Source organism: Typopeltis vanoorti, chromosome 24 (genome assembly GCF_054136105.1).
Source record: "Typopeltis vanoorti isolate ZY-2024b chromosome 24, IOZ_Tvanoo_1.0, whole genome shotgun sequence".
In the NCBI taxonomy this organism is placed as follows: Eukaryota; Metazoa; Arthropoda; class Arachnida; order Uropygi; family Thelyphonidae; genus Typopeltis; species Typopeltis vanoorti.
In genome coordinates, this window is record NC_143572.1 from 70,816,708 (window position 1) to 70,837,438 (window position 20,731).

Below are 20,731 nucleotides of genomic sequence, written 5' to 3' on the forward strand. Positions count from 1 at the left end.
TCTAATATCCTCATTTTTAATATGATATTGCCATTGATGCCATCTGTTCATGCCTCTAATCTTTCTTAGGACTCTCATATCTGCAGTCTCTAGTCTTTGGTCAAGTGTTTTACTTCTGACCCAGCTCTCATATTCATAAGTTAAAACAGCTAATTTAGTGTTCCAACTAATTTCTCTCTTATTCCATATGAATTTATTCAATTGACTTCCTACCATACCAGCTTTCTTGATTCTGTTGTCTATTTCCATATTTAATTTACCATCTTTATTAAAAATCATGCCTAAGCAGCTGAAATGTTTTACTTGTTCCACAGGTTCTCCGTTCACAACGCAGTTGACATTTTCAACGATTCTACCTATTTTCATTGTCTTTGTCTTTTTATGGCTTACCTTCATATCATATCTATTATAACAGTTACTCAATTTAGTCAGGGAGTCCTTCAAACTTGTAGCGGATTTATTTAGAAGTATGACATCATCCGCATAAAGCAAAGAGCTGACATTAACATCTCCAATTCTGATATCATGTTTAATACCACTTTCCTTCATAATGTGATTCATATAGATAATGAATAACAGAGGGGATAATGTACATCCTTGTCTCACACCAGATTTAACATTAAACCATCTTCCTGTATTTCCTTCAATTCTAACTGCTGACTTACAACTGAAATAAAGACTAAGTATTGCTTGATATAATGCCCCATTGATCAACACCATATAACTGTAGTGTATTGAATAGCTTCTCTCTTGGCACCTTGTCATATGCCTTTTCCAGATCAACAAAACTTAAATACAAATCTTTGTTATATTCTCATGCTTTCTCAACTATTTGTCGTAAAGTGAAGATCTGATCCTGACTGTCTCTATTTAGCCTGAATCCAGCTTGTTCTTCACCAAGCTTTTCTTCCACAATTCTTCTCAACCTTTTCTCACGTATACTTGCATAGATCTTGCCAGGAACACTCAGTAGGGAAATACCTCTGTAATTCTCACATTCAGTTTTATTTCCCTTTTTATATATGGGTACTATGAGAGCTCTACTCCAATTATCGGGAATTTGTCCCTCTGTCCAGGTCTTTTGAACTATGCAGTGCTACTGTAAGACTTTTATGCCACCATACTTCAGCATTGTTGATCGAATATCATCTACTCCTGCTGCGTTTCCACATTTCAGGCCTTTGCTGGCTTTTTCTACTTCAAGTATGGATATGTATTCTTGACTGTATGCCTGTTGAGTGTTTTTATCACTGTGCTATTACTGTTTGTTTCGTTTTGCAATTTTTCGAAGTAATTACTCCATACTTCAAGGATATCTTTTTTCTCGCGTTTTCATGTCACCTTTATCATCTCTAACTCCTTTTATAGCACTCTTTCCTCCATTTCTAAGCTTCTTCAACAACCTCCAGAATATCTTGCCACCTTCCTCACATTTATTTTCCATGTTCTTGCCAAAGTCCTCCCATGACTTTTGTTTAGCTAGTTTTACACAGTGTTTAGCTTTCTTACATTTGTCTCTGTATTCTCTAAGAGTACAAGCTGACTTATTTGCCAGGAACTTTTGATATGCTTTCTTCTTTTCCTTCACTGCCTCTTTCTGTGTCCACCATGGAGTTCTGATTTTTCTATCCTTGAAGATAACCTCACCACATTCCTCTCTGGCTGAATCAATCAGGGTTTTCTTCAAGGCTTGCCACTGAATCTACAAGGTTTGGTTCCTGTTCTCAAATTCTTTCATTTTTTCTTCAATAATCATTGTGTATTTTAGTCTACAGTTCACATCTGAGAGCTGCTCAACTTTTATTCGCTGAACTTTCTTACATGTTATGCTTTTCAATATGAAATTTAATTTTATCCTGCTCAAGACTAAATAGTGATCACTTCCAATTTCAAATCCTCTGTACACTCTAGTGTCCTGCACCAGGGAGAAAACATCACTATGAACAATAGCATAGTCAATGAGACTTTTCTTATTCCTAGCCTCTTCTCTCCATGTGAATTTGTGCAAATTTTTATGTTGGAACATGGTGTTAGTAATAACCAGTCCATGTCCTGAGCAGAAATCCAACAGATATTTGCCATTATTATTAGCTTTGCTCTTTTCTCCAAATTTTCCCAAAATATTTTTGTATGTCTGACAATCATTTCCTGCCCTGCTATTTAGATCCCCACCAAGGACCAACTTTTCCTTTTTCATTGTGTCAGTTGCTTTTTCTAAAGCATCAAAAAATTCCTCCACTTCTACCTTAGTAGAACCTTCTGTGGGACTACTCTACTTGAGACTGCCTGCCATTCAAGAAGATTAGCCTCGTATTTTGTGTTGAATACTATGGCTACTCCTTCTTTTCCTTGATTGTCATTTCCTGAATATAACATTTTATATTTATTGCTGAGGAAGATCTCACCAGTTTTGTCTTTTTTGTTTCAGTTACCCCTATTATGTCGATTTGGTACTTATCTAATTCCTCAGCTAGCTCCATTTCTTTGCCATTAAGGCTTCTTATGTTTATAGCACCGATCTTTAACTCTGGTGATGTTGAGTTGGGGTGTGCTTTCAGATTTTTTCCAACAGCAGACTTTTCACTGTTCGCCCTGGTTCCCTGGCGAAAACAACGGGGCCTTGTGTAACCAGGCAACGCCCAAGCCAGCATGAAATTTTGTCATGTTGTACCATCATTTTGTGTATTAGTTTAAGCCAATAAGAATACAATTTGGTCAGCTAAATCCCAAATTGCCAGCCCATCCTCGTTCGTTCAGTATCCAGGTAGATACCCAACAGGGTGCACCACAAGAAGCTGAGGATTGGACGTTAGGTCAGAAGCCCTGGTCGGTTCTCTGCATTCCTTTAAAGGCTATGTGGAAGTCTCCTCTCAGTTATACAGCTGTATATATATATATATATATATATATTTTATATTTACATAAGCATTGCATATATGAACATAAAGTTTATAATTAATATAATATTTAAAGATGTTGTCTTTTGCAGTGAGTATTTTGATTCCATGGAGATATGCTATAATTATAATTAATGTTATTATATATAACTGGATAAGGATCAGAATTGGATAAGTACCAGATCGACATAATAGGGGTGACTGAAACAAAAAAGACAAAAGCTGGTGAGATCTTTCTTAGCAATAAATACAAAATGTTATATTCAGGTAATGACAATCAAGGAAAAGGAGAGAAGAAGCAAGGAATAAGAAAAGTTTCATTGACTATGTTATTGTTGATAGTGATGTTTTCTCCTACGACACTAGAGGGTACAGAGGATTTGAAATTGGAAGAGATCACCATTTAATCTTGAGCAGGATCAAATTGAATTTCATATTGAAAAGAAGAACATGTAAGATATTTTTAAAGTGAATAAAAGTTGAGCATCTCTCAGATGTGAACTATAGACTAAAATACATAAACATTACTCAAGAAAAAATGAATGAGTTTGAAAACAGCAACCAAACCTTTGAGGTTCAGTGGCAAATCCTGAAGAAAACATTGATTGATTCAGCCAGAGAAGTATGTGGTGAGGTTGTCTACAAGGATAGAAAAATCAGAACTCCATGGTGGACACAGGAAGTTAAAAAGGCAAAGAAGAGGGAAAATAAGAAGAAAGCATATCAAAAGTTCCTGGCAAATAAGTCGGCTTTTGCTCTTAGAGAATACTGAGACAAATGTAAGAAAGCTAATAAAACTAGCGAAACAAAAGTCATCGGAAGACTTTTGGCAAGAACATGGAAAATAAATGTGTGGAAGGTGGCAAGATATTCTGGAGGTTGTTGAAAAAGCTCAGAAATGTAGGAAAGAGTGTCCATTCCCATTTGTTCTAATTTGCATAACAGAGTTCCATGCAGTATTCTGTTAAATGCCTTTGAAAAAAATCTAGAAAAATCATCGTGTAGCCATTTCTTTTAACCAACTCATCTGTTACTCTATTATAAAAATTTACTAAATTACTGAGGCATGACTGACACTTCACAAAGCCATGTTGACTCTCATACAGTATCACATTTTTATCTACCCATTCTTGAATTCTCTTTTATATATACCACACACACACTCACTCTCTCTCTCTCTCTTCAGTCTGACCATTCCTGTTTTTTCTGTGATCCTGACTGTGATTTCCATTCCTACCTGTCTCATCCTCACCTTTATGCATTCCATCATTTTGCGCTGCTGGAACCACATCTTCACCCTCATATCCATCTTCCCCCCGCCATACAATCTGTTGGTTTGTGCTATCCTTCTTCACAAGTGTACTCTGATCATTTACTACATTAACTTATTTTACTCTTAAAGATTTGATGCTATAAAATGTATATAAGATAATATTATTATTATTATTTGACACCTCCAGGGAGTCCAAAGACTCATCGAGGGAGAGTGTGCCAACAGCATCGAACGATTGGCCCCCTTCTAACTACTAACTGCGCTCAAACTTACTTAACTGAGCCATTAGTAGCAGAGGCTCTACCAATCGACTAACCTTTGAAGATATAAATGGATATTTAATATTCTATTTATAATAACTAGATCAAGCGAGAATTAAGCCTTTAGGCTCTTTATTCTAGTATTTTATGTATGCACCTATGAGTTCACTTATGAGAAATGTAACTTTCTGACATACGATTACTATAGTTCAATAGTAGGCTCTTGTCCTCTTAAGGTTTCTTCTTGGTCTCTAGTGAGAGCCAAATGTTTCTATTCAAAACAGCTGTCAGACCAGTGAAGCCTAATAGCTCTTGGGTAGAGTTCATTGTCTTTTAAGTAGTGCAAACCAAAGCAATTCCAATGCCAAAGGTTATATTCTCATAAGCTTTTTGTTCAATTTGAATCTGCTATAAGATATAAATGGATATTTAATATCCTTTTTGTAATAATTAAAGATTTGATTGTATACTAATAATATTCACATCAAGATTAAATTCAGAGTTCTTCACTTAAGAACTTATATTTTTCATGCAGGAAGAAGATTTGGCAATGATAGCAGCACAACAGTACTATATTGAGCATGGTACTGAACTAGGAATTGACCGTTTAATGGTTCTGTTACCAAATTATATTCCAGACTATTGCCTGCAAGCCAGTGATAAGAGTCTAGAAAGATGGGGAAGTCTAGTTATAACTGCTTATAAGAAGGTAGGATTTTTTTCATTTATACACTCTATTTATAGTTAAAAAAATAATTTTAAATTCAAAATAATTTTAACTTAGTTTCTTAAACCTTATGGGATGCATTTTATGTTTGTTATATGCATTTTATATTTGCTGTGATGAAGAATATAAGCAAACAATCTCAAATTTTTCTGTAAAGTGTCAAGTAATGGATCTTATCTTAGTTGTTTGTATAGATTTAGTGCAGACTATATTATCCAAAATATGTTGACACTAATGACATCAAAAACTGATGTTTTTCATAAGAAAATTAATAACATGTGGCTCATCATCTTGCCTGAATAATAGTTATTCTTCATGGAATAACTATTCCATGAAGAATAATTATTATAACTTCAAAAACACTGATTTTGATCGAAATTTAAACCTAAATAACAGTTTTTTGTTTTGTTGGTTTCAATTATTGGTTTCTGATTTATTAGTATATTAGATAACTAAGCCAAATATGAAGTTTTATTTTCCTCAAATAGATGCATATATTATTACTTATCATCAGACCTTCATGTAATCTAAGGCTCATCATGGAAGGTCCTTCCAACACAACAAAGCATCAAACTATGCCTTAGACTCATTCACTGTTTCTACATTACCACACCCTTTGGCAATAAATTCCATTCATCATTCATTCTCCAGTGTAAAAACATTCTCCTCACTCTCTTGTTCACGCTCTCCTTATACAACTTCAAGGGAAGTCCTTTTTTTTTTTTTTCTATCACTGCCTTTGTCTTCTGTATGAAAATTCTCATAGATCTTTGTATAAAAATCTTGTACAAACCTTTCACCAACTTATGTTTCATTCATAGCATAGTCTTCTTATCAATTAGGTTCTGCATGTGGCATTTCTGTTAATCTGTGTTCAATCATTCCAGACAGCCACTACCTTAATCACACTCTTTGGAATTTTCTAAAAATTTTTCATCTCTTGGAGACCAAATATGTACGTAGTAATCTTTGTTTTTGATCAATGTCTTATATATTATACAATTCTACATGTCACATTCATCTTAATCATTGTCATTATTCATTGCATCATTTCTACAGTTCTGATAATTTGGCCTCTTAATATCAGGTCCTTGTTTACCATCGCCTCCATGGTTCACCCTTGTTGCAGTATACATTCTGTATCGTCCTCATCTTCTAAATTTCAAAACCTTATGCTTGGCAATGTAGAATAATTGGGATTACTCAAAACTCTATTCAAATCCTATAAAGCTATGATATCAGTGTTACTCTTTTTATAGTTTCTCTACATCTACAACCAGTTATATATCTTCATTTAAACCTTTACCCTCTGTTATGCATAGTTTGTGTCTACCTTCCGACAACTAGTCTTCTATCTGCAAAAAGTGCCATGTGAAAAGTTGCTAATTTAATTAGCAACTTTTGACATGTGTGAAAAGGTGAGTGTGGATCCAGGCAAGCTAGACATGTATTTAAGCCAATATTAGCTAAAAGTTAGATAGGTGATGGAATAGATGGTGGAGATAGTATGCATAAGCAAATAGACACAATGAGTGGAAGGAGGGTAATTATTATGTAGGATTTCAACTATGGTAGCATTGATTGGAAGGAGTTGAGGACACATGGAGAAAGGAAGTGGATTTTATGCAGTTGTTAAGGGATAACTATCTGAGACAGTATGTAATGGAAAATACTAGGGGATTCAAGAGTGCTTGACCAAGTAATTGCATCAGAGAATTTGACTAATGAATATGACCTGCCACCAATTGGTGAGAGTGATCATAAGGTCTTGACCTGGGAAGTGGCTAAATGTGTGGAATTATCAATTAAGACAGGGTACATATGGAATTACTGGGCTGGTAAGTATGACAAGCTTAGGAGATTGCTTGGTTCAGTGCCATGGCATGTAAAACTGCAAGGGCTGGATGTTGATAGTGCATGGGAGGTGGTTAAGGAGCGTTTACAGGAGGTAATGACTGACTGTATACCTAGAGTTCGAATAGTAAATCAAGTAGGGATTAAATGGATGAATAACACCATTAAACTTGAGCTGAAAAAAAATAAACAACTGTGGAGGGAATTTAAGGAGAAAGGTGACCTGCAGGCACACGAATGGTATAAAGCGCAGGCCAGAAGGGTAACAAGGGTGGTAAGAAAAGCAAAAGCAGAGAGAATGAAATGAAATATGAAAGAGAATTAGCCATGCAAGCTAAAGAGAATCCAAAACAGTTTTTTTGATATCCTGCAAGTAAAAGAAAAAATGTATATGGCAGAATGATTTTAAGGAATGCCAATGGTAGGGAGGTAACCGAATCAGTTGATATAGTGGAATTACTGAGCGAGCACTTTGTAAGAGTATATCATCCAGATGGTAATATTGCAAGAATGAAGGAACCAACAGCTTATACGGGAATTGTGGTGAATGAAGTGGAGGTGAATAGTCTATTACGAAACCTTAATGTGATTACATCTGTGGGATTGGATGGTATACCAGCTTGATTCATACATGAAATGGCTAAAGAATTATCATTGCCCTTGATTATTTTGTTTAATTTGAGTCTCCGGTCTGGGTTAGTCCTGCAGGGGTGGAAAGAGGGGAAAATAGTTCCACTGCATAAAGGAGGTTCCAAGACTGCTATTGCAAATTACCGACCAATCAGCATATCAGAGTCGTTGTCAAGGTCTTGGAGAAAGTAGTCAAGAGAAAAATACAGGAATGGATAGATGAAAATGGGATACTGTATGGGGGACAGCATGGTTTTGTGAAGGGTAGATCATGCCTCAGTAACTTGCTCACATTTTATAACACGGTGACGGGTGAACTGGATTAAGGTAATAGGTTTACAGTGATACTGCTGGATCTTGCTAAGGCCTTTGACAGGATACCACATGGAATTCTAATCAGTAAACTGTAGCATATGGGGTTGGTGAGATGGATAGGAAGGTGGTTGATGGAGAGTCCAAAAGACAGCCTGTGACTAGTGGTGTGCCAGGATTCTGTTCTTGGACCACTGCTATTTAATTTGTTCATTAATGATATAGGAAAGGATCTGAGAGGAACTGTTCATTTGTTTGCTGATGATGCAAAGTTCGGTAGAGCAATAGTGAATGCGCATGATGTCAAAATTTTGCAGGATGATTTGGATAAATTGGAGGACTGTGCTAAGGAGAATGGATGTCAATTTAATGTGGCAAAATGTGAGGTTATGCATTTTGGGGTGAAAAGATTAGCAGCAGTATACCACATTGCTGGAACTGTACTCCAGGAGATTGATGAGGCCAGGGATTTGAGAGTGTTGGTGGATAGGGAGTTGAAGTTTAGGGAGCACATTGCAAAAGTGGCTAAATCAGCTTATCAAATTACTTGGTTACTGAAGAATATTTTGATGAGCAGAGACAAGAAAGTTATTGTTCCTCTGTATTGATGGGGAGGAGGTGGAGAGGATCCAGAGGCGAGTGACCAAGATGATAGCAGGTCTATGGAATGAGCCTTATGATTACAGGTTGAAGATTTGTGGGTTGAAGAAATTGGTTGATAGGCGGAAAAGGAGTGATATGATTGAGACATTCAAATTACTGAAGGTTTCTATAAGATTAATTCAGAGGATATTTTTGAGAACAGGACTGGTGGCGGGAGGACTAGGGGCCATCCATGGAAACTGGGCAAGAGTTTGGTTAGCAAGGGTGTTAGAGCTAGGTTTTTTACTTGGAGGGTGATAAATTAGTGGAATAAGCTGCCAGAGTCTGTTGTGGGTGCCATGACTGTGAATGAATTCAAGGCAAAGTATGATAGATACTGTGTGAATGTTGAATAGTTGTTCTTGACATGATGTTAGGTCCTCCCTCGATGCGTCTAAGGACTCCTTGGAGTTGCCCATAATAATAATAATTAGCTAAACTAAATCAAAACAGTGGTACAATAAAATAAATAATAATATTTTTTGGTTTACCAATCAACTGTTGATCAGTTTTATTAACTGAACCAACTAGTTTCACCACACTTATCTGTTGGCATCTTCAGGGCTTACATAGAGGTTTAAACAATCTCACAATTATGCGTAACTGCAAACTGACAAGAATAACTGTAAAACACTGACTAGAATAATTACAAATAAAATAGTATCGAACGTGAGTGAAACACATATCGCGTGTAGAAGATCAGCTAGCTGTTGCTGAGGAACTTTCTGTAGTTTGTATTAAAGTTCATTTCTTCCGTTTTTAAGGTTCTGATTAGGGTTTTCCATATCTCTGGGAGTATTAGGCCTTGATTTCTGTTAAGGTTGAGAGTAGAACGGGCGACTGTGGCTGCCTCTTTGAAAATTCTTGAATGGTAATCTTCCTCTATGTAAGGGGAACAGCTTTTGTCCCACTCGATGACATGGTTAGTTGTAGAGAAATGAGACGATAGGCCAGAAATGTCCTGTCTGTTGTTTTTGACATAGCCAATGTGCTCCTTTTTCCTGATTTCGAGGCTTCTCGAAGTCTGTCCGATGTAACTAGAGCCAATGATCACACAGCAAATGAGCTAAGACTGAAAAGTTGTATAGTGCTTTCCTCTGCATATTCCACAAAACAAAACTTCTCCTCATTAGATAGAAGAACTATTCATAATTTAAAAAACAACAAAGACATCATAATACTTAAAGCAGATAAAGGAAACAGTACTGTAATACTGAACCTAAAGGACCATGAGGACAAAGTCAACCATCTACTATCTGACTTGTCTGTATACCGTCTTTTAACAAAAGATCCAACATTAAAAAACCACAATGATACCAATGAATTACTATGCGATTTATCCAACTGGCCAACAGACTTGATTAAAAAACTAAAATCGATGCATCCTTTAACTCCGAGACTCTATGGTGTGCCAAAAGTGCACAAAGATGGTATTCCTTTACGCCCAATCGTTGATGCAATCAACTCTCCTACTTACGTATTGTCAAAACATCTCTCAAAACTTTTACAGCAACACATCCACAACTCAGAGAGTTGCATTAAAAACTCCGGACATTTTGTGGAAAAGTTAAAAAACATCAAGATATCGGATAATGATCTTCTAGCCAGCTTAGATGTCACCTCGCTCTTTACAAATGTTCCTGTAGTAGAGGTCATTGACATCTTAAGTACCTTGTTCCCACAAGATATAACCTCATTGTTTGCTCACTGCCTAAACTCCAACTACTTTTCTTGGAAAAATAAGATCTATCAACAATTAACAGGCTTGGCAATGGGGAGCCCACTCTCACCTTCATGTGCTGACCTCTTTATGGAAGACTTAGAAAACAAAATCTTATCGCAAATTTTTCCTAAACCTAAAATTTGGTTTAGATATGTGGACGATATCTTCATCGTATGGAACAATAACAAAGATGACATATATGATTTTCTCAAAAAGATCAATGCCTTCCATCATTCTATTAAATTCACTCTGGAACTTGAAAGAGAAAAACAACTACCGTTTTTAGACATCTTAATCAAAAAACAAATTGACGGCAGTATAAATCTATCGGTGTACAGAAAACCGACCAATACAGGTCGCTACCTACATTTCAACTCCTCCCACCACATCTCACATAAACTCAGCATTGTACACATCTTAAAGAAAAAAGCGATTCACATCACAACGAACAACAAGACCCTTCAAGATGAGTTAAAATTTATTTCCAACAATTTGTACTTGAACGGATATCCAAGAAGACTAGTCGATAAAATCCTTTTCTCTGAACCACCACAAAGAGAACAAGAAGATATTCAATATATTAAAACGATTGCAATTCCTTTTGTAAGTGGCATCTCCAACAAGCTCGCCAATCTCCTCAAACAACATAAAATAAGAGTAACATTCAAACCAATAGAATCTATTAGTAAACTACTAAGATCTCCAAAAGACAACCATCCTTTCTACAAATATGCTGGAGGTTATAATATTACATGCTCATGTGGCTCTAGTTACATCGGACAGACTTCGAGAAGCCTCGAAATCAGGAAAAAGGAGCACATTGGCTATGTCAAAAACAACAGACTGGACATTTCTGGCCTATCGTCTCATTTCTCTACAACTAACCATGTCATCGAGTGGGACAAAAGCTGTTCCCCTTACATAGAGGAAGATTACCATTCAAGAATTTTCAAAGAGGCAGCCACAGTCGCCCGTTCTACTCTCAACCTTAACAGAAATCAAGGCCTAATACTCCCAGAGATATGGAAAACCCTAATCAGAACCTTAAAAACGGAAGAAATGAACTTTAATACAAACTACAGAAAGTTCCTCAGCAACAGCTAGCTGATCTTGTACACGCGATACGTGTTTCACTCACGTTCGATACTATTTTATTTGTAATTATTCTAGTCAGTGTTTTACAGTTATTCTTGTATTTTTACAGTTATTCTTGTATTTACAGTTATTCTTATTTTACAGATAGGTTGATACTATTATTGGTTTGTTTCTTTATTAAAATGTCAAGGAATGGCATTTTTTTATCTTTTTCCATTTCTAATGTGAATTTGATGGTATTGTGGAAACTATTGATTTGGTTGAGGTAATTCATTAGTTCTTCTTTCGTATGATCCCAAATGATAAAGATGTCATCTACGTATCTGTACCAAATTTTCGGTTTTGGAATGATCTGGGTTAAGATTTTTTTCTCTAGATCTTCCATGAATAAGTCAGCACAAGGAGGTGAGAGTGGGCTACCCATAGCTAATCCAGTGAGTTGTTTGTAGATCGTTTTTTGCCAAATAAAATAGTTAGAATTTTAATAAAGAAACAAACCAATAATAGTATCAACCTATCTGTATACAGAAAACCTACAAATACTGGACGTTACCTCCATTTCAACTCAGCTCATCACATAGCTCAGAAACTTAGCATTATCCATAGTCTCAAGAAAAGAGCTATACAGTATACGACAGACAAGGATGACCTACTAACGGAATTAACCACAATATCCAGAGAATTTTCTTTAAATGGTTACCCAAAAAGACTCTACAACAAGATTCTCTTTACTGATATACCACATCGACAACGTGATGACCTCCAATACATCAGTACAATTACGATTCCTTTTGTCAGCAGCCTTTCTAAAAAATTAGCTAACCTTTTAAAACCACATAAGATCAGAGTGGCATTCAAACCAATCAACACTATTCGGAAATTTTTAAGATCACCAAAAGATCCTCACCCATTCTTCAAGTACTCTGGAGTATATAATATACCTTGCTCATGTGGTATTAGTTACGTAGGTCAGACCTCTAGAAGCTTTGAAACGAGAAAGAAAGAACACATAGGATATGTCAGAAATAACAGACAAGACATTTCAGGCCTTTCATGCCACTTTGCCTCTACTAACCATCACATTAAGTGGGATAAGAGCCTTATGCCATACATAGAAGATAACTACCATTCAAGAACCTTTAAAGAAGCAGCTACAGTCGCCCGTAAAACTGAAAACCTAAACAAGAATCAAGGTCTAATTTTACCAGAAATTTGGAAAACTTTTATCAGATCATTAAACATCAAAGAAATGAACTTTCATAACAATTATGTCATGAACCATAATGAATAAATCACGTTAACGAGACATGCACATTGTCACGCACAATACCAATTTTTTGTATGAATTAGAACCATCAGTTATAACCTAGTCTGTAACCTTCATTTTAGCTTACTAGTTTGTATTCCCTGAGGATGCCAATAGAAAAATTGGCGAAACATGTAGGAGGATAAAATAAAGCTACTTGACAAAGATTATATAAAAAAAGTGTAATAGTCTTAAGAAGTGGAGGAAATTTTTGAGTAAAGAAGACAACAGACATAAAAGAAAAGTTGATCCTTGTTGGAGAGCTAAACAGTAGAGTAAGAAATGAACCAAATATATAGAAATGTTTTGGAAAATTTAGAGACAAAAGCAAAGCTAATAATCACAGTACTTACCTACCAGATTTCTGTTCATGACATGAATTAGACATAAAGCTATTCACATGGAAAGAAGACAGCAAATAAGTTTGATTGACTGTGTTATCGTTGATAGTATTATTTCCATGCTGATTCAGGACACAAGATTATACTGGAGATTTGAAACATGGAGACTCATTGACAAGTTCTGTAGAAACAATTCATGTAGTAAAGTTGGCTCACAGAATAGAAAAATCAGAACTACATAGAGAACTCAGGAACCTATGAGGCATATGAGCAGTACAAAGCCAGAAGAGTGACCAGTATGGTAAGAAAGGAATGTCTGAGTATGAATCTGAGTATGAGAGGAAATTGGTAGAGCTCACCACAGGTAATTCCTAAGAGATTTTTCAGTATGTTGCAGTAAAAGGAAAAATGTTTATGGAAGAATAATTTTAATGAACACTGATGCTAGGAAGGTAATTGAAACAGATGAAATAGTTGAATTACTGAGTGAGCACTTTGAAAGAGTATATCATCCAGGTGGAGAGATACTGCAGTAAAAAGAGAGGCAATGGCTTGGAAATAGAGGTATATGAATTGGAGGTGCATAAGATATTACAAAACCTTGATGTAAATACAACTATGGGATTTGATGGTATACCAACTCTAGTTTTACAAGAAGGCATTAGGGAATTGACAGTGCCCTTGACCATATTGTTTAATTTTTCTCAGCTCTGGGTTGGTCCCAAGGAGATGGAAGGAGAGGGAAGTATTTTCACAGCTTTCTACTTCACCCTTCCCATTGCATAAAGGAGGCTCCAAGATTGAGGTAGCAAATTACTAACTGATTAGCATCTCTGGAGTCATAGTCAAGGTATTGGAGAAGTGGTTAAAAGAAAAATACAGGAGCTGGGTACTGGGGAGGGGCACAACCATTTTGCTCCTCCCCGCATAGTTCACTGTAGCATGCAACTGGTCACAGGCCCTCCAATAGACTCTTCTCCTGAATAAACTACTATCTGTTATCTCTCCATCAACCACTTTCTTATCCATGTCACCAAATTTATATCCATCCCCATGTACTCTAATTGATTTATTACAATTCCATGTGGTATCCTGTTAAGTCTTTACAAAGTCTTACAGTATCATTGTAAATCCATTACCATTATCAAACTCAGCTGTCACTGTATTATAAAAGGTTAGTAAGTTGGATAAAGGTAATGGATTTAGAGTGATACTGCTAGACTTTGTAAAGAATTTTAAAGGTACCGTGTGGAATTCTAATTGCATTGTACATATTGAGGCAATTGATCAATTGAGGCAGTTGAGACTTGCTGATCTCTGGAATGTTGAATTATAAAGTAAGTTTGAGACAATACAATTTGCAGTCTAGTGGATAGGAAAAAGAGGGATGATATCATAGAGACATACAAGTTGATAAGGGGTTATTATAGGATTAACATTGAAGAGGTTTTTCATAAAATGGTGAAAGATTGCAGGAGAACAAAAAATTCATCCCTGGAAGCTGTATAAGGAGGTTGTGAGCAAGGGAGTGAGAAGCAGGTTTTTTGCATGGAGAGTTGTGAATAATTGTAATTGTCTGAGAGTGTGGTATCTGCCGAGAATTTGAATGTATTTATGTCACAGTATAATGAGCTTATTATGTTGTTGTTGTTTTTTCTATTATTTTTTCTACTATTATTTCTCTTGTGCCTACTAAGAATATCTCTAAACTAATTCTCTGGGGCCCGTTCCCCTTTACGGACTCTGATGATATTTGTTTGTTTCAGCTATGCCAGTCAGAGCCTAAGGACAGAAATTTCTTGTCCTAAGAAAGTTTCCCAGAATTTAAGTATTACCTAACCTTGTTAAAGGAATTAAGTAGCTTTAGACATCTCAGCATACAGTCATGGCCAAATTACTCTAAACTCCCCTTATATTCCCCTTATGCATAGGTCCGTAATTTTATGAGTGGTAAAATCAGTCTCATGCTCAGACAAAACTTAAACTCAGGCTTACATAGAAAAACATATTTATTAAATGGCTAAAGAGATTACAATTAAGTTTAACATGTCAAAGGCAAATCATTGAAATCATTACTAAATCTTTACTAGTTAAGCAAATAAGAAAACACTTTACTAGTTAAGCAAATAAGAAAACACTTTACTAGTTAAGCAAATAAGAAATATTCAATCTGACGAGTATACTATTTACATTCCACGGGTGAATTAGGTTCACACATAGCACAAAATATAAGATCAATTTCTAAACTAAACTTTCTATGATTTTTGACTCCTTTATTAAATTAGGAACTGCACAATCTTAAGTTCTCAGACTACCAGTCCAACACGGTCACTAAATCACTGAGCACAAAGTTCTTTTTCTTCCTAGTCAGAATCTTGTTCCTTCTTTCCTCTAAAGTTAATTATTACATAGGTAAAAAAGTTTCAGTACTTTACCACCTTGACGTGAAGATGTCATGGTTCTTTCGTCCTTCCTTTGTGAGGGGATATCTTTTTGCTATGGTAGGTTGCTGCCACGTGGAAGTCGCATGTTCATTACGAAATGGCCACTTTTCTTTGCTGGACACTCACTCATCTCATGGTTTGCTGTCATTAGTTTGCCCGCCATCTTTGCTATCTCACATCGTTGAAACCTTTACCGATGGCCCGAATTGGAAGACTGCCATCATCTCGCGTGTAGCCTTGTCCAACTTGCATTAGTCAGCAACGGGAAAAAGGTTGCAACTCGCCATCGTCAAGCTTCCTTCTGGTCATCAGCATCGCTGGTCCGCACGAGAAAACAGGAACATAAAAAAATGGGAGGTTCAAACATGCGTGAACTTGTATTTATCCTTTGTCACAGCGCCCTCTTTCCGCATTCGAATCTTATTCATGGCGCTTTCCTATTCGCTCTTACAAAGTGGTGTCATACCTCTCTCCTCGATGAGCACTCTTTTCGTAGAACGCGAGCAGAACTTGCTTTCTACAAACGGCTTTGCCTCAGGGTTTACATCATCGACGGTGGTCAGTAAGCAACCTTTGGACACTTGTTAGCACTTTGATACACATTTTTGTATAGAGCATAATTAAACACTAACGTTTTAAACAGTATATTTATGTTTAGACATACAATCTTTCTTCTATTTTTACTTCTTACTAAGGTAAAAATGTGACGTTCTCTCATATAATATGCTTCCTTTGCTAATAGTACAAATATTTCATTACTTATTATTGTGTTCTTGTTAAATCTTGAATGAATGATTCTTTTGTTGAAAGAGTCCTCATTCAAGATCCAACGAGCTGTATGTATGACAAAAGGGAGGACCTCCTAGATGAGTCTGACTCCATGGGGTCTTAGGATAATAATAATTTTTCATAACAAATCAAATCATTATGTACATGCATATTTTATATATATATATATATATATATATATATATATAGTGAATGTACATCTGCTAGCAGGATGAAAATATTCATGCTACCAATACACACATCTTTGATTCATATCAACTCTTGGCATGTGATCCTGTAATGTCTATTCCAATAATCACATATTTTACTTAGAAAAACTATAAATTAAAGATGCCAAGAAATTATGTTGCCTTAGGATAATAATAATTTTTCATAACAAATCAAATCATTATGTACATGCATTATATATACAGGGTGTTCGGGATAAATTTGACATATTTATAATTAATTATATTTTTCTGTAACTTACATGTATTAACACACACTTCTCTTCATTTAAAAGTTTGGACCCTTCTTCATTCATATACAAGATGTCAGAAAGGATGGATAGCTGGAACCCACCTGAATCATGGAAGAGAATAACTTGTATCATGATGATTCGTGCCCGCCATCAAAATAAGGATATTACGACTGCTGCCCAATGCTCCCTGAATACAGTAAAAACAATCAGGCATGAACTAGAGACTTGCAATGGTGACTACGAGGATGTAGCAAGAAGAAAGATCCCTAGCAGACGATCTGATTGCGTTCGTACAGCAGAATTCCTCGCAAATCTGCAGGAACAGGTGTTGAAGAACCCTGGCATTGGAATTCGGGCTTTGATCGTGGAGTTGCTAACTGTAGTCAAGCCCTGGATAACAAGGGTAGCCAATGGTAGGCCGTATGTATGGCAGCAGGATTCGGCCCCTTGCCACACCTCTGGGAAAAGTCAAAAATGGTTGTCTGAAAATTTCTACGACTTCACCAGTCCAAATGTTTGGCCTCCAAACTCCCCAGACCTTAACCCCATGGATTATTTTGTATGGGGCGCAGTTGAAAAAGACACCAATTGCACTTCCAGTAATACAAAAGCCCAGTTAATGGATAAAATTAAAACAGTTTTTGCGGCCCTTCCCAGGGAGACTGTAGCATCAGCTTGTTCGAGGTTCCGAAGCAGAATTGAAGCTGTGATCGATGCTAATGGTGGTTATTTTGAGTAAATGTTGTTGATAGTATTGTAATTAACTCTGCCTGTAATGTTTTTTTGTCAATTCATTAAATTTAATAGATACAAAGAAGATTTTCTTTTTCCTTACGAAACTGTCAAATTTATCCCGAACACCCTGTATATATATGTGAATGAATGATCATTAACTCAGTTAACATACATATTTTTTAAAAGAATTGAATGACTAGAACCGAGATTTAAGTAAAAAGGTTTTAATATTAAAACACTACTAGTTTTGGCTTGTAACAGCCTTCATCAGGTGACATTATAAAAGAAAGAAAAAAAAAACACTAAAACACTGAAGCTTAAATAAATTAAGAACATCGTAGAGAGTCTCTATACATAATTAACATTAAAACATTGTGTTTGTATTTAAAAGTTTGTGGTATCATTGGGAAAGTACGTGCTAGTAGCATCTTGTGAACGCCAGTACATGATTAAAGCTGAATGACTATCTGGGAGGTTGTAGCTCAAGTTATTATTTAGATGAACAGGATTGAAGATGATTTCCCTAGATTCTGCGATTTTTCTCTCTAGTTCATCACTGCAACGGAAGATGTTAGTAGATTTTTCCCAGCAGACTTTGTGACTTTGGCTTTCATCATTAGGTTTAGCCGATTAAAGGATATGACTTGATAATGCATTGGCTCGCTGTCTCTTGTAAGTAATGTCCCTCATGTGTTCTTCCATACGCAATTCGACAGATTTGTCTGTCTGCCCAAAATAAGGAATATCACAATCACACAATATTTTATATACATCAGGGTATTTTAGATGATGATGACAAGGTTTTGGGTGGCTTATTAAGAAACGGATTTTTGGAAGTGGAGTGAACAAGGTTCTGATATTGTATTTTTTTAGAACTTTTGCTAATTTATGTGAAACTGTACTTATGTAAGGAATAGAAATATTGCCTTTGAATCTATTTGTTTCCTCTGAGTGATGTCTAGGAGGATTAAGAAGGAATTTTTCAATGATTCTCTTGGAATATCCATTAACTTTGAAAGAAGTTTTGAGATGGTTTATTTCTGTAAGAAGTTCATTTGGGTCGTCCAGAAGAGAACGGGCTCTATGTCCCAAGGTGAAAATTATTCCAAGCTTATGAGGAGGGAAGTGATGGGACTGACTATGCAGATATCTGTTGGTATGCGTTGGCTTTCTATACATCGATATTTTGAGTTTACCAGAGGAGCATGTCAGTTTGACATCAAGAAAAGGCAGGGAATTATCCGTTTAAAGCTCGGAAGTAAACTTAATACTTTGATGTTGGCTATTGAGATGTTCGAGGAAAACCATAAGGGAATCATGTCCATGGTTCCAAATAATGAAGACATCATCGACATAGCATTTCCAAACTTTAGGTGTTAAAATAAAGGAAGAGATAGCCTTGGTTTCAAAATCCTCTAAGTAAATATTTGCGAGTACATAGGATAAAGGATTACCCATAGCCAGTCCATGATTTTGTTTGTATATAGTATCCTGAAATTTGAAGTAACCGGACTTGATGCAATGTGTAAGCAAGGCTAACATTTTTTTGGATAACTTGTCCTTGAATACAAAATAATAGGAACTTCTCAAATCCACACATCAATATTAACAAAGTCGTTATCAAGAAATCTTCTTATATACTTTCAGATGAAGAAAAAAGCATCCTTAATAAAGGTCTAAACTTTATTACTTCCCCAAAATTTATACCAAAGGAGACATTACTTACAAAAACAGAAAAAGCTACTTCATTTCTCCCTCCACAAGATGCCAAACTTCTACATATTGAATCAATCTTTATTATCAATAACGCAGAACCACCTGCAGATAACATTACTTTAACCGAACGCAAAGCTATTAAAAGTTTAAAAAACAACAGAAATATAATTAACCTTCCTGCGGATAAAGGCAATGCAACAGTGATCCTCAACTCTGAAGATTACCTGAATAAAATGCTTGAATTACTACAAAATGATACCTACTCAATACTCGAGAGAGATCCAACTCGTGAACTTCAAAATGGTACAAAAAACTTATTAAAAACAACCACTAGAGATAAGCGAACGTTATCCTGTAACGTTCGCTTATCTCTACGCTCTCTCCATCCGTTAATTCCTCGCATATATGGTGTTCCTAAAATCCATAAAGAGAACACCCCACTATGCCCCATTGTAGAAGGTATCAATTCTCTGATGTACAACCTTTCAAAATATCTTGCCAAATACCTAAAAGGTTTTTCAGGCAAGTCACCATCCTTTATCAAGAACACTGCAGAATTCATTACATACATCAAGGATATAACAGTTAATGAAGATGAAATCATGGCTAGCTTGGACATATCTTCTTTGTTCACTAATGTTCCAACAGATGAAGTCCTAACATTATTCAAGGACAAGTTATCCAAAAATATGTTAGCCTTGCTTACACATTGCATCAAGTCCAATTACTTCAAATTTCAGGATACTATATACAAACAAAATCATGGACTGGCTATGGGTAATCCTTTATCCCCTGTACTCGCAAATATTTACTTAGAAGATTTTGAAACCAAGGCTATATCTTCCTTTATTTTAACACCTAAAGTTTGGAAATGCTATGTCGATGATGTCTTCATTATTTGGAACCATGGATGTGATTCCCTTATGGTTTTCCTCGAACATCTCAATAGCCAACATCAAAGTATTAAGTTTACTGCTGAGCTTGAAACGGATAATTCCCTGCCTTTTCTTGATGTCAAACTGACACGCTCCTCTGGTAAACTCAAAATATCGATGTATAGAAAGCTAACGCATACCAACAGATATCTGCATAGTCAGTCCCATCACTTCCCTCCTCATAAGCTTGGAATAATTTTCACCTTGGGACATAGAGCCCGTTCTCTTCTGGACGACCCAAATGAACTTCTTACAGAAATAAACCATCTCAAAACTTCTTTCAAAGTTAATGGATATTCCAAGAGAATCATTGAAAAATTCCTTCTTAATCCTCCTAGACATCACTCAGAGGAAACAAATAGATTCAAAGGCAATATTTCTATTCCTTACATAAGTACAGTTTCACATAAATTAGCAAAAGTTCTAAAAAAATACAATATCAGAACCTTGTTCACTCCACTTCCAAAAATCCGTTTCTTAATAAGCCACCCAAAACCTTGTCATCATCATCTAAAATACCCTGATGTATATAAAATATTGTGTGATTGTGATATTCCTTATTTTGGGCAGACAGACAAATCTGTCGAATTGC

General features: G+C 35.9%; 1 protein-coding gene across 2 annotated transcripts in view; it reads left to right on the forward strand.

The window, feature by feature from the left end:
• ck (unconventional myosin-VIIa ck) overlaps positions 1–20,731 on the forward strand; it is a 526,896-nt gene that overhangs the window by 330,050 nt on the left and 176,115 nt on the right. For both annotated transcript variants that reach the window (XM_090413984.1, XM_090413985.1), the window contains exon 30: positions 4,966–5,139. In XM_090413984.1, coding sequence (XP_090270110.1) covers positions 4,966–5,139 — 174 coding nt within the window. The remainder of the gene's footprint in view (positions 1–4,965; positions 5,140–20,731) is intronic.